The 14,315-nt window shown below is 40.3% G+C and overlaps 1 protein-coding gene across 3 annotated transcripts in view; it reads right to left on the bottom strand.

Moving 5' to 3' along the window:
• Positions 1–230: 230 nt before the first annotated feature.
• Positions 231–14,315, bottom strand: part of LOC140733428 (serine/threonine-protein kinase ICK-like) — a 54,732-nt gene continuing 40,647 nt past the window's right edge. For 2 of the 3 annotated variants that reach the window (XM_073056737.1, XM_073056738.1), the window contains exons 12-14: positions 12,271–12,408; positions 8,328–8,441; positions 231–3,130 (exon numbers count right to left, since the gene is read on the bottom strand). In XM_073056737.1, coding sequence (XP_072912838.1) covers positions 2,985–3,130; positions 8,328–8,441; positions 12,271–12,408 — 398 coding nt within the window. In that variant the 3' untranslated portion in view covers positions 231–2,984. Of the gene's footprint in view, positions 3,131–3,620; positions 3,800–8,327; positions 8,442–12,270; positions 12,409–14,315 lie in introns of all 3 variants that reach the window. The other variant, XR_012100283.1, reaches the window with a different exon arrangement.

Genomic DNA, 14,315 nt, shown 5'->3' with positions numbered 1-14,315 from the left:
AGCAAGACAGCACAAAATGAGTATCTTTATTAATGTAACGAAGAAAACAATGTCTATTTTACGGGTCAACCTCCCATAATCCAGCACCATTGGGACCTGAGAAGTGCCAGATTAGTGAAATGCCGAATTACAGAAGGAATACATCAAGCAATAGCTAACCACCTCATCATATCTTTAAAATATCATGTAAATTATTGCAAGTTAGATAATAATGAAACAGAAATATTAAATGAGTAGCAAGTAAAATTTTAATTAAGTAATATACTGTACATGCACAGATAAAATAAAGGATATAGGTAAACGTACAGGAATTAACTTATACAGAAGTTGAGCACTTCCGCTTCTAAAGTGAGATGTTTAATATACCTTCAGGCAAAGTTAAATGTCTGCAAGTGTAGTGGTGTCAGGATCATCAACATCTTCATCTTGAAAAATGAGTGAAGCATCAGGAACTGGTGCTGAAACTGGCACAACAGTTTCTTCAAAAACTGTTGATGATGGTGGCAGCACATATGGGTGAGCTGAAGCAGAAGTCGGAGAAAGGAGTCTTCTATACCCCACATTTCACGTGACCGCCAAGCTGCCAGTGATTTGACGCTGGGATCTTCCCTCTTCACTCGCAGTTACTGAGGGAATCCTCGTTTCTTTTCCTCCACTTAGTAATATGCTTAAATTGAGCAGGTCGCCATGTCTGATCTGAGGTTGTAGGCAGAAGAGAATGGTGCGCCAATCAGGCGACGCCAGAGGGCAGTGCGCAATTGCCAGCAGGTGGGTGAGGTGGACTGACCCAGCGAGCACCAGTTCCCCCACCATGGGCAGGTGCCGGGCGGCCACAACTCATGCAAATGATATTAATAAATGCAGGAAAACAAGCAGGAATCACCTGTCTGTGCTTACAAGAGTGCGCCAACATGTGAACAGGTCTAGCGCAACCAAAACAATGCACGGCAGTTTGGTACGGTGGCCCAGGAAATTTGAAATTACAGTTGCACGGAAAATTTGAAATCAATGCCAGATTATCGAAGGAACCAGATTACAGGTAGTCGGATTAGTGAAGGCCAACTGTAGTGCAAAGTGATTACAGTGGCTATAGTGTTGTTAAACTGCATTGATTATGAGTTGTGCTGGTTGGTTCAAAAACCAAACGGTTGAAGGGAAGTACTTTCATACTGGTCTTACACATCATTCTCTCAAATAAACTTGATACAAACTAGACAAGCAGTGGATGACCACAAAGAATTTGGTAACCAATGGTTGATATGAATGCACTGCTAATTCTCAAAAAATGTAACAATCAAAACTAATAATTTTATTATTGACATCTGAGTTTGTCTCAGAAACATTAGTTACAACAGTAGATCTTTCAAATTAACAGCATGGTATATTTATAGAAAATTTGAATCAATAATCTTAAAATGTAACTAGCAAAAGAATACCAAGCTTATTTAACATGTATGTAATTCCCTGCATTGCTACAATGCATTTTGATTTCATTACTAAGGCATAGCTAATCAGATGCTATGAGTTATAATAGTTAATAAGACTGTTGCAGATATTAAAATAGGCTTTCAAAAGCATCTTGTTATTTTTCTGTTCTAAGTAGTAGAAAGATTTGCAAAAATATGACTAAGAAAATGGGTAATCCCACCCCACCACCACAAAGACAACTATAACTTACATAAAGACAAATCTGAAAAAAAAATTACTTAAAACATTCCAAATATAAAATGCATTAGTAAAAATTCAATGTTTAACTTGGAACACCAAAACTAGCTTCACGAAGAACCAGTGATGTATTCGTATCTGGTTTTATTTTTCCCCTATAGCTGGGTATGGTCAATAAGCTTAGCACAGACCAGTTATCAGATTTTCATTACATAGACAGAGAAAGGAAAAATAATTTGTGGCTAGCTGCAAGACTCTCATGAAGATGGTCAAAGAAATACCTTCAGGTCAACCATTAAACCAATCTGCGAAGCCTGAAGAAAAATGGGAATAAAATGCCTCAGTTTTATTAAAGAAGCTAATTAAAATCTTCCTAAGCATTTCTTACCAGGGAAATACTAGCAGAATATCCGTACAGTTTTTATGTCACTTGATTTTCAGGATAAATGGACTACACATATTAGTTCCAATGCCAACTGAAAGCTATTGAAGGAGGGTTTGGATATGGAAAGAAGAGGCAGCGATGGACAGTGGTGGAGGGCACGGGTGTAAATGTGCTGTTGTCATTTAGTGGCAGGATAAAAGGTTTGTGGTTAGACATTTCCATGTGGCAATATTTTAATCACTCGAGCCCTTAGAGGAAGGAAATCTTCCCCAATACAAAGAAAGAAAAGTGCAATTTTTTTTTCGCTAGTAACATCAGGAGGCATCCAGGATAGAACTGCGGTCTATTCCCAAGAAAGAGAATGATTTGTGCTTAAAAGATACAGAAAGCAATGCAAATATTTTAATCTTCCATTTTCTAAAAATAGATTACTCAACAAGTTTGCTTTTCAAGGATACTTCAAACTTTACAATAAATTCTCCCTTTAAGAAAATGCCTCCAATTTGCCACAGACAAATCTCAATAACTCCCACATGTAGTGCATTCCAAATCAGAGTTGTCAGAGTATCTTTCATATGCAAATATATCTGCACGTGTCTATTACCCTGTCCTTTAACATAATACTTAATGCACTTTAATAAACAAACCCTGAAACTTGTTATATACATTGCACAATATATACAGAAGTACAAAAAGATAGAAAAGACATTAAATTATTAACCAGTAAATATTCAAAAAAAAGCTCTGCAAAATTATTTTTCCAGGGGTAGGACAAACACGAATTATAATGGAAAAAAAACTAACTATTCCAAAATGCAATTGTTTGAATTTTAACTTTAAATGTGGCAAATTTTCCACTTATAAAATTAATATTCAGTAGATATCATGAAAAAAGTATTCCTGACTTGTATCTAAAGGTTATTTAGATCTATTTTTATCTATGTCCTCCATATTTGGACGACCAGTCAATTCGTCCATGTATTGGATGCGCGTGTGGCATTAACCCACTAATGCTTTTGCTTGAAGAATTATATGGCTGATATCCCATTTCTGATCGGCTGGATTTCCAAGATGCATAATCTGCAAAGACGAACATGCTCTGATTAATTTGCCATTAACCTTCTTATAAAAAGGATACCCCTTGTAACTGGCTCTTCTTAACCAAACCAGTTGCCTTTGATCCACAATTCTGAAATGATTCTACAACCTACAGATTCACTTTACAACTCATGTTTTTAAGTATTTTATCTTATTTGCACAATTTAAGTTTTTTTTTGCACATTGTTTAGAGTCATAAAGTTATAGTGCACAAGACATACACTACTGTGCAAAAATCTTAGGCACATGTTAAAAACTATGTAAAGTGAAGATGCTTTCAAAAATAATGAGGTTTCTGAATATCAAAAAAATACTAGAAAGAGCAGTAAACAGTAAAATACTAAATCAAATCTATATTTGTTGTCATCAGCCTTTGCCTTTAGAACCGCATCAATTCTCTTAGGTACACTGTCATGCAGTTTTATAAGAAAATCAGTTGGTAGATTGTTTCAAATATCTTGAGAGAACTTGCCACAGTTCTTCTGCAGACTTTGACTGTCTTGCTTGCTTCTGTCTCCACATAATCCCAAACAGCCTCGATGATGTTGACATCAGAGCTCTGTGGAGGCCATACTATCTGTTGCAGAACTCCCTGTTCTTCTTTTTAACTGAAGATTACCTTGGCCGTTTATGTTTGGGGTCATTGTCCTGCTGCAAAATGAATTTGGGACCAATCAGGCCCCTTCCTGATGGTATTGCATCATGCATAACAATTTGCTTGTACTTCTCAGCATTAAGGATTCCATTAATTCTGACCAGATCACCAACTCCATTTTCAAAAATGCAGCTCCAGCCTGTAGGGAACCTCCATGTGTTTTATCTGTGGCTACAGACACTCATCTATGCAGCACTCTCCAGCTCTTCTATAGATAAACTGCCTCCTCTTGAGCTAAAAATATCAGTTTTTGACTTATCAGTCCAGAACATTTGCTGCCACTGTTCAATACTGAGCATGTAAATATTAAGAAAGAGGATGTGCTGGAGCATTTGGAAAGCATCAAGTTGGATAAGTTGCTAGGACCAGATGAGATGTACCCCAGGCTACTGTGGGAGGTGAGGGAGGAGACTGCTGAGCCTCTGACGGTGATCTTTGCATCATCAATGGGGATGGGAGAGGTCCCAAAGGATTGGAGGGTTGCGGATGTTGTTCCTTTATTCAAGAAAGGGAGTAGAGATAGCCCAGGAAATTACAGACCAATGAGTCTTACCTCAGTGATTGGTAAGTTGATGGAGAAGATCCTGAGAGGCAGGATTTATGAACATTTGGAGAAGTATAATATGATTAGGAATAGTCAGCATGGCTTTGTCAAGGGCAAGTCGCCTGATTGAATTTTTTGAGGGTGTGACTAAACATGTTGATGAAGGAAGATACAGTAGATGTGGTGTATATGGATTTCAGCAAAGCATTTGATAAGGTACCCCATGCAAGGTTTATTGAGAAAGTCAGGAGGCATGGGATCCAAGGGGACATTGCTTTGTGGATCTAGAACTGGCTTGCCCACAGAAGACAAAGAATGGTTGTAGACGGGTCATATTCTGCATGGAGGTTGGTGACCAGTAGTGTGCCTCAGGGATCTGTTCTGGGACCCCTACTCTTCGTAATTTTCATAAATGACCTGAATGAGGGATGGGTTAGTAAGTTTGCTGATGACACAAAGGTTGGAGGTATTGTGGATAGTGCGGAGGGCTGTCAGAGGTTACAGCGAGACATTGATAGGATGCAAAACTGGGCTGAGAAGTGGCAGATGGAGTTCAACCCAGCTAAGTGTGAAATCGGTCATTTTGGTTGGTCAAATACGATGGCAGAATATTGTACTAATGGTAAGACTCTTGGCAGTGTGGAGGATCAGAGGGATCTTGGGGTCCGAGTCCATAGGACGCTCAAAGCAGCTGCGCAGGTTGATGCTGTGGTTAAGGTGGTGTACAGTGTACTGGCTTTCATTAATCATGGAATTGAATTTAGGAGCCAAGAGGTAATGTTGCAGCTATATAGGACCCTGGTCAGACCCCACTTGGAGTACAGTACTCAGTTCTGGTCACCTCACTACAGGAAGGACGTGTAAGCCATTGAAAGGGTGTAGAGGAGACTTACAAGGATGTTGCCTGGATTGGGGAGCAGACCTTATGAAAACAAGTTGAATGAACTCGGCCTGTTCTCCTTGGAGCGACGGAGGATAAGAGGTGAGCTGATAAGAGGTGTACAAGATGATAAGAGGCATTGATCGTGTGGATAGTCACAGGCTTTTTCCCCAAGGCTGAAATGGTTGCCACAAGAGGACGTAGGTTTAAGGTGCTGGGGAGTAGGTACAGAGGAGATGTCAGGGGTAAGTTTTTTTACTCAGAGTGTGGTGAGTGCATGGAATGGGCTGCCGGAAATGGTGGTGGAGGCGGATATGATAGGGTCTTTTGAGACTTTTGGATAGGTACATGGAGCTTAGAAAAATAGAGGGCTATGGGGAAATCTAGTAATTTCTAAGGTAGGGACATGTTTGGCACAATTTTGTGGGTCGAAGGGCCTGTATTGTGCTGTAAGTTTTCTATGTTTCTATACCTCAGTCCTTGTGTTTTTATGCTCAAGTGATTCTCTTGGTTGTTTCCACTTTGGAGGAATGGCTTTTTAGCAGCAATTCTCCCATAAGGTCTATTTCTGACAAGAGCCTTCTGGACTATAGAGGGGTGTACTTGGGTTGCAGTGGTTTCTGTGAGTTCAGAGCTGATAGCAGTGCTGTACTTCTGATTTAGAAGGGATGGAAATTTGTTGTATCTCTTGCCTGCTGCACCCAGTTTCTGTGGCCAACCACTGCTTTTCTAGTCCCCAGCCTTGTCTGTTTCTTTGTGCTTCTTCAGAAGGGCTTGTTCAGCACGCCTTGAAACTCCTGTCTGCCACAAAAGTTCTGCTTGGGACAGACCTTGCTGATGCAGGATAACCCACTCTAGCTATGGTGGAAGAAATGATGATTTGAAGGTTAAACTACCACATCTACCACACCCTCACCTTTTACTTTGGCTGACCTTCACCCAGTTTGATTTCTTCTAGATCAGTTTCTGTTTCAGTTAATCCGTTTAGTTCAATCAACTCAGTATGTCATTGATCATTATCATCCTGTTTGCTTTCTTTGTTTAATCATGCACTGGGCTATATACAGCAGAATCAGAATCAGGTCTATCAACGGCATGTGTCGTGAAATTTGGTAACTTAGCAGCAGCAGTTCAATGCAATACATAATATAGAAGAGAAAATAATAAATAAATCAATTACAGTATATTTATATTGAATAGATGAAAAATCATGCAAAAAACAAAATATTTAAAAAGTGGGTAGTGCTCACGGGTTAATGTCCATTTAGGAATCAGATGGCAGAGAGAAAGAAGCTGTTTCTGAATCGCTGAGCATGTGCCTTCAGGTTTCTATACCTCCTACCTGATGGTAACAGTGAGAAAAGGGCATGCCCTTGGTGCTAGAGGCCCTTAATAATGGACACTACCTTTCTGAGACATCGTTCCCTGAAGATGTCCCAGCTACTTTGTAGGCTCGTACCCAAGGAAGAGCCGATTAAATTTACAACCCTCTGTAGCTTCTTTCAATCCTATGCAGTAGCCTTCCCCCCCCCCCCCACCAGAGAGTGATGCAGCCTACAAAATAATCAAGTTTTTACTTGAAAAATGGTCTATTACGTAATATGTCTTTCTTTAACAAAATACAAAAAACATATTTCTAACATTTAACTTCAGGAAAATGAAAGTTTGGATCTAAAACTTGGTCTTTTCTACTGACACACTAATGCAGAAGACAAAATATAAACATCTAATGCAAAATTTATATTAAAAAAATCTAGGGTGCCCAAGACTTTTGCATAATATTGTAGGAGCAGATTTACTCCATTCAGCCCATCGAGTCTGCTCCACCATTCCATCATGGCTGATTTATTATCCCTCTCAACACCATTCTCCTGCCTTCTCCACATAACTTTTGCTGCCCTTACTAATCAAGAACGAATCAAACTCCTTTTTAAATTAACCTAATGACTGCAGCCAGCTGTGGCAATGAATTCCACAAATTCACCACCCTCTGGCTAAAGAAATTTCTCATTTCAGTTCAAAAGGGATATCCTTGTATTTGTGGTTGTGCCCTCTGGTCCTAAACTCACCAACTATAGGAAACTTCCTCTCCACTTCCACTCTTTCTAGGCCTTTCAATATTCAATAGCTTTCAATGATATTCCTCCCCCCCCCCCCCCATTCTTCTAAACTCCAGCGAGTACAGACCTCGAGCCATTAAACTCTTATCGTATATTAACCCTTTCATTCCAGGGATTATTCTCATGAACCTCCTCTGGAACCTATTCCAATGCCAGCACATCCTTTCTTAGGTTGGGGCCCAAATTGCTCATAATGCTCCAAATGCAGCCTTATCAAGTCCCAGTTAATCTTTCCAAATATGCTGCCTGATTTGTTGTGTGTTTCCAGTATGCCTTTGTTTCAGATGTCAAACATCTTAAAGATCCTGCTGTTTTTTGTTTACTTTCCAACAGATTTTATAATTAAAAAGCTCCAAAAGCACTGTATCAGTCAAACAAAATTAATCTCCATCCTGCCACAACCAGTTCCTCTGTTCATCCCAATCTCTTCCTCACAACAATTTTGTCCCACTTCTACAGATTGGATGTATTGAGATTGATCTGATAGCAATTTTGGCACAATTTCTGGCATCTCTAAGCCTGAATGCTTGAAACTGAAGTAGGCAAAACAGTTCTGAATTGTCTTGCTGCTTATTTAGTGGGGAAGTTTAGGACGAGAGGGCTCATCCTCAGAATACAAGGATCTCCCTTTGGAACAGATGAGGAGTCATTTCTTTTGAGGATAGTGAATTTGTGGAATTCATTGCCACAGACTGCTCTGGAGACCAAGTCAGTGGGTATATTATAAGCAAAGATTCTTAATTAGTAAGGGTGTCAAAGGATATGGACAGAAAGCAGGAGAATGGGGTTCAGATGGATAATAAATCAGCAGGATGGAATGGTGGAGCAGACTTGGTGGACTGAATGGCCTAATTCTGCTCCAATGTCTTATGGGTTGCCTAAACCCCATGGAATCACTTCCTTAACGGTAGAGGCTCAGGGTTAGAAACATTGAAATATTAACTGAAAGATCACATGGTCTACAGATTCGTGATACTCACTGGAGTCGGTTTCCACAACTGGTGCTAGCTGCACTCTTTGGCCAGCAGATCCAACTTCTTTCTTACGAAACGTTGACATGTATCCTCCAGAGGCATCAGTGCCAGAGGCATAAACTGGAAAAGAAAATAAGGTAGTATCTGCTTTTGTCAAAACAACTTAAATTACTTTTCAAAATCATGCATTCAGTTTCCATGTCCGGTTGTCCAAGTCTTAACAACTTGGGCGAGGGTGGGGGGGTGGGCTGGAAAGAGTCTTACTGCTCGATGTAATTTTGAAGCTACGTAATCTAGTCATCAGCAGCTTTATCATCTACTCTATCAAAATCTCCATCATAAAATCATCTCAGCTCCATACAATCTCTACTCCAAGGAGAACGATCCATACTCTTCCCAACCTTGAAAGTCCATTACCCTGGGAACATTCAGGAAGATCAACACACAAAATGCTGGAGAAACTCAGTAGGCTGGGCAGCATCTATGGAAACAAAGTACGGTCGACGTTTCCAGCAGAAATCCTTCGGCAGAAATCTTCAAAGGGTTTTGGCTTGAAACGTCAACTGTACTTTTTTTCCATAGATGCTGCCTGGCCTGCTGAGTTCCTCCAGCATTTTGTGTGTGATGCTTGGATTTCCAGCACTTGCAAATTTTCTGTTTGACATTCACGAAGATCACTAGTCTCCCTTCTAAAGCCTTCACTTCCTCCGTAAAACAGCTGAAGCCAAACTAGAAATTTATCAAGCTCTAGTATGACTTCTATTTAACAGGCTCTTCTTTCAGTTAAAAGCTTGTAATTTATATTTTCAAAAAAAAAAGGCATTTTATCTTGTTCTGCCTTATCAGAAGGAAAACGTTTTAATAAAGATTTATGTACACAGATACCAAGGTCAACTCCACCATTAAATACATTGCCTTCCCATATTAAAAAATTATTAGCTTTATTTCAGGAACAGTTATTACTCCTCAACCAAGAGGCCCCCCCTAACTTTGAACTGATTCCACAACCTATCAAAGTTCTAAGCATATTTATTATCAAAGTATACTATATACAATTTTGAAATCCATCTCAAAACGAAGAAGCCCAATAGAAGCCATTAAGAAATATTGTCAAGCATCCAATGTGCTCACTTTCAAGGATTTTGCAAGTCATGTTCTCAATATTGTTTATTTATTTATTATTACTTTGCTTTTCTATTTGTATTTGCACAATGTTCAAGTAACTGAGCGTGGTTGTGTGTGATATACAGTGCCTATTAGTGTTCACCCCACCCCGGACTGTTTTTAAAATAGCACCACTTGTGTGTGTTCGTGTTCAAATAGCAATGATTTTTGTCACTAATAGCTGGCGAGAAATAAGCAGCAAGACAATTCAGAACTGTTTTGCCTACTTCAGTTTCAAGCATTCAGGCTCAGAGATGCCAGAAACAGCTGGGAGTGAAAATGAAACAATTTCACTACTTCAGCAAATTAGGAGCTATGAAGAATTCGTAGGTATCAACAGTCATCTTGAATGTTACAACGAAAATTTGGAGGATGCAATCATCCGATAACCTTGTATGAAGGTAGTCCAGGATCTACACTAGGTGTCTGCGCTAATTTTGTTCATTTAGTCAATCAAAAGAACTCCAGAATGTACAGGTACAGTGGATGAATTTCTCCGTCAATAACAATTAGGAACCAACAGTTTCATTATACTGTAGTGGTATTGACAGTGTAATTTGTTCTGCATTTCAATTTAAATACACAATTTGTTACTCAGTTAAATGGTAGTTTTTCTGTTTTTTTTTTAACCTTCTTAACTCGTTCTATGACCCTTTGACTAATTGGGACAGCCACTTAATTGTGCCAAAATGTACTGCTCACGATTTAGACCAATTAACCAAAATACACTGTATACAAGATTAGCTTACATACAGATTGACTGTATTTACCATGAAGTGATGGCTAGGTGCAGGAGTATCTGAACATAAGGAGACTGACAGGAAGTAATGCATTCCACCACCACAATCATCTTCCATTTTTCTACTGAGCCAGCTGTGCATGAATAAACACATCTGCCACCTTAATTCCACAGACTCCCATCAACACAATAAGTTTCCGTCAAGTCTTTTTGGTTTTGCTATCAGGTTTTATGCTCCCTTTCAGAAAGCCATGCAATGCTGTCAGAAGCTCTCAACCCCATTCCTCATCTCCCCAAACACCCAGCATTACCTCATTCATTCCTCCGGAATGGTTTATATCATAGCAGGACACCAATGAATATAACTTACTCATTTTCTTAGGGTCTTCGCCAAGGCCAAAGATAATAGATAAAAACACAGATAATAGACAATAGGTGCAGGAGTAGGCCATTCGGCCTTTCGAGCCAGCACCGCCATTCAATGTGATCATGACTGATCATCCACAATCAGTACCCCGTTCCTGCCTTTTCCCCATATCCCTTGACTCCGCTATCTTCAAGAGCTCTATCTAACTCTTTCTTGAAAGCATCCAGAGAATTGGCCACCACTGCCTTCTGAGGCAGAGCATTCCATAGCTCCACACCTCTTCAGGTGAAAAAGTTTTCCCCTGAACTCTGTTCAAAATGGCCTACCGCTTATTCTTAAACTGTGGCCTCTGGTTCTGGACTCCCCCAACATCAGGAACATGTTTAGTGCCTCTAGCGTGTCTAATCCCTTAATAATCTTCTATGTTTCAATCCGATCCCCTCTCATCCTTCTAAATTCCAGTGTATACAAGCCCAGTCGCTCCAATCTTTCAACATACGACAGTCCCCGCCATCCCGGGAATTAACCTCGTGAACCTACGCTGCATTCCCTCAATAGCAAGGATGTCCTTCCTCAAATTTGGAGACCAAAACTGAACACAATACTCTAGGTGTGGTCTCACCAGGGCCCCGTACAACTGCAGAAGGACCTCTTTGCTCCTATACTCAACTCTCCTTGTTATGAAGACCAACACATCATTAGCTTTCTTCACTGCCTGCTGTACCTGCATGCTTACTTTCAGTGACTGATGTACAAGAACACCTAGATCTCGTTGTCCTTCCCCTTTTCCTAACTTGACACCATTCCGATAGTAATCTGCCTTCCTGTTCTTGCCACCAAAGTGGATAACCTCACATTTATCCACATTAAACTGCATCTGACATGCATCTGCCCACTCACCCAACCTGTCCAAGTCACACTGCATTCTCCTAACATCCTTCTCATATTTCACACTGCCACCCAGCTTTGTGTCATTTGCTTTACTCTCTATTATCTGGACACTTCTTCGTATGTTTCATTAATGTAGCTAATATATACAAGATTGGATGCTTGGATGGTATGGAAAGTGCAAGGCAACTACAAGACCTACAGAGGATAGTACAAACCGCCCAGATTTCCAGGGTCTCCTTCCTCCCCTATTTGTGGCACTTACTGGGAGCATTGCAGACGAAGGGCCTGAAGCATTGTTGAGGATCCCAACCACTTTCTCACAATCTCTTTGACCCACTGCTGCCAGGAAGGAGGTACAGGCACATCAGGACTAGGACTGCCAGATTAGGTAACAGATTCTTCCAGCAAAACTGTAAGACTAAAGGGTACCCTGCCACCACCATGGTCTTGTCACTAGGACAGCAAGCTGTTTATGTACTGTTAACATGTGCGGCACACTACATGGATTTTAAATTACAGTTTATAAACACACTCATGGTAATGTTTTGGTTTATGCGCTCTGGGTGATGCATGTTTTGAGGGTGCACCGCGGTCCAGATGACTGCAGTTTCGTTTGAATATATACAGGTACAGTAAGATGACAATAAACATGAACTTGCACATTACAGTTGGGAGGGGGAGAGAGCTCACTTCAGTTTATGCTCCTGCAAAGATGAGTGCCTCAGAAATAACTCTAAGCTGAAAGTCACCTACAAAACAACAGGACAATAAGATAGGCATCGCCTTACCTGTGTTGGTACAGCTGAGGGGAAGTGCTCCTTCAACAACTCCTAAAGGTTTATTGGAAAAGTTAGAGTTGGCCCAGAGATTATGAACGTTGAAATCTTTACCTATATTGGCAAGTGGGGTTTTCTTGGCATTAATTCCTGCAAGATCAAAATGACATAAAATTGTAGTAATGTTTCAATGCAAGTTTTAAGTATGTTACACAACGCACACATTTTGTTTTCTTCTAAACATTGACACTCAGCAGCCACGTTATTAGGAATAGCTGTACACCTGCTCATTAATGCAAATATCAGCAAATCATGGGGCAGCAATTCAACGCATTTATGCAAGCAGGTATGGTCAAGAAGATCATTTGTGTGAATTTGACCATGAAATAATTATTGGTGCCAGAGGGGTGGTTTGAATACTTCAGAAATGGCTGATCTCCTGGGTTTTTCCACACACTACAGTCTCTAGAGTTTACAGAAAATGGTGCAAAAAAAAGAAAAATGGAAAACATCCCGAGAGGGCAGTTCTGTGGGTGAACTTAAAAAGAGGTCAGAGGAAAATAACCAGACTGGTTCAAGCTGACAGGAAGGCAAGAGCAACTCAAATAACCACTTGTTACAATAGTGGTGTGCAGAAAATCATCTCTAAACACACAAAATGTAGAACCTTGAAGTGGATGGGATACAGCAGAAGACCACAACAGGTTCCACTTCTGTACCTAATGAAGTGACCGAGTGTATATATTGAATAACAGATATGCAAAGGATTATAATCATGAGACATAGGAGCAGAGTTAGGCCATTCAGCCCATCGAGCCTGCTCTTCTGTTTTATTACAGCTGATCCCGGATCCCACTGAACCCTATACACCTGCCTTCACGCCATAGCCTTTGATGCCCTGATCAGTCAGGAAAATATACCCACAGACTTGGTCTCCACCGCAGTCTGTGGCAGAGCATTCCACAGATTCACTATTCTCTGGCTAAAAAAAGAATTCCTCTTTACCCCTGTTCTGAAAGGTCACCCCTCAAATCTGAGGCTACACGCTTTGGTTCTGGATACTCCCACCATATGAAACATCCTCTCTACCCATCTAGCCCTTTCAACATTCGGTAGATTTCAATGAGATCCCCCCACCCCCACATTCTTCTAAATTCATGTGGGTACAAACCCAAAGCTCCCAAACGCTCCTCATATGTAAACCCCCTCATTCTTATCCCTGGAATCATCCTTGGGAATCACCTCTGGACTTTCTCCAAGAACAACACCTTTTTGAGATACGAGGCCAAAAACTGTTGGCAAAACTCCAACTGCAGCCTGACTTAGTGTCTTCAGCATTATCTCCTTGCTTTTATATTCTATTCCCCTTGGAATAAATGCCAACATTGCATTTGCCTTCTTTACCACAGACTCAACCTGTAAACTAACCTCTTGGGAGTCTTGCACAAGGACTCCCAAGTCCCTCTGACCTTCTGTACCTATCATATAATAGAATATGGTCAACATTTCCCTGGATACTTGATTTACAAAAGGTACAGTATTTGAAACTTCGATTTATTCTCTACAAAGATCACTGCCCTTGCAACATAGCTGATTTTAAAAAAAGCCCATGTTGTCTGGACCGTCTGAGACCTAAAATTACTCCAATTTCTACAAACGTTGTAACAAATTCTCTTCCCAGTTATTTCCAATTCCCAGTAGCAAGTTTGGGTTTTGTCTCAATCATATTCCAAACATGATAATCTTGTTTTTTTTTAAATTTAGAAACAGAGGGATATGATGTGAAACAGACTTCCACATTAAAAGGAAAACCAGAAAACAGTGATTAGGTGATGTCAAACTTGGGTTTTAAACTCAAACCACCGTAGTGCAGCCGTTAGCACTACGCTATTACAGCTCAGGGTGCTGTAGATTGGAGTTCAATTCCAGCATCCTCTGTAAGAAATTTTCTATGTTCTTCCTTTGAGTGCATGGGTTTCCTCCAGGTGCTCTGGTTCCCCCCACAGTCCAAAGACATACTGGTTAGTAGGTTAATTGATCATTGTAAATTGTCCTGT

This window comes from Hemitrygon akajei, chromosome 9 (assembly GCF_048418815.1).
Source record: "Hemitrygon akajei chromosome 9, sHemAka1.3, whole genome shotgun sequence".
In the NCBI taxonomy this organism is placed as follows: Eukaryota; Metazoa; Chordata; class Chondrichthyes; order Myliobatiformes; family Dasyatidae; genus Hemitrygon; species Hemitrygon akajei.
Note: the sequence above shows the minus strand (reverse complement) of the source record. Positions and strands in the feature narration are given on the sequence as shown.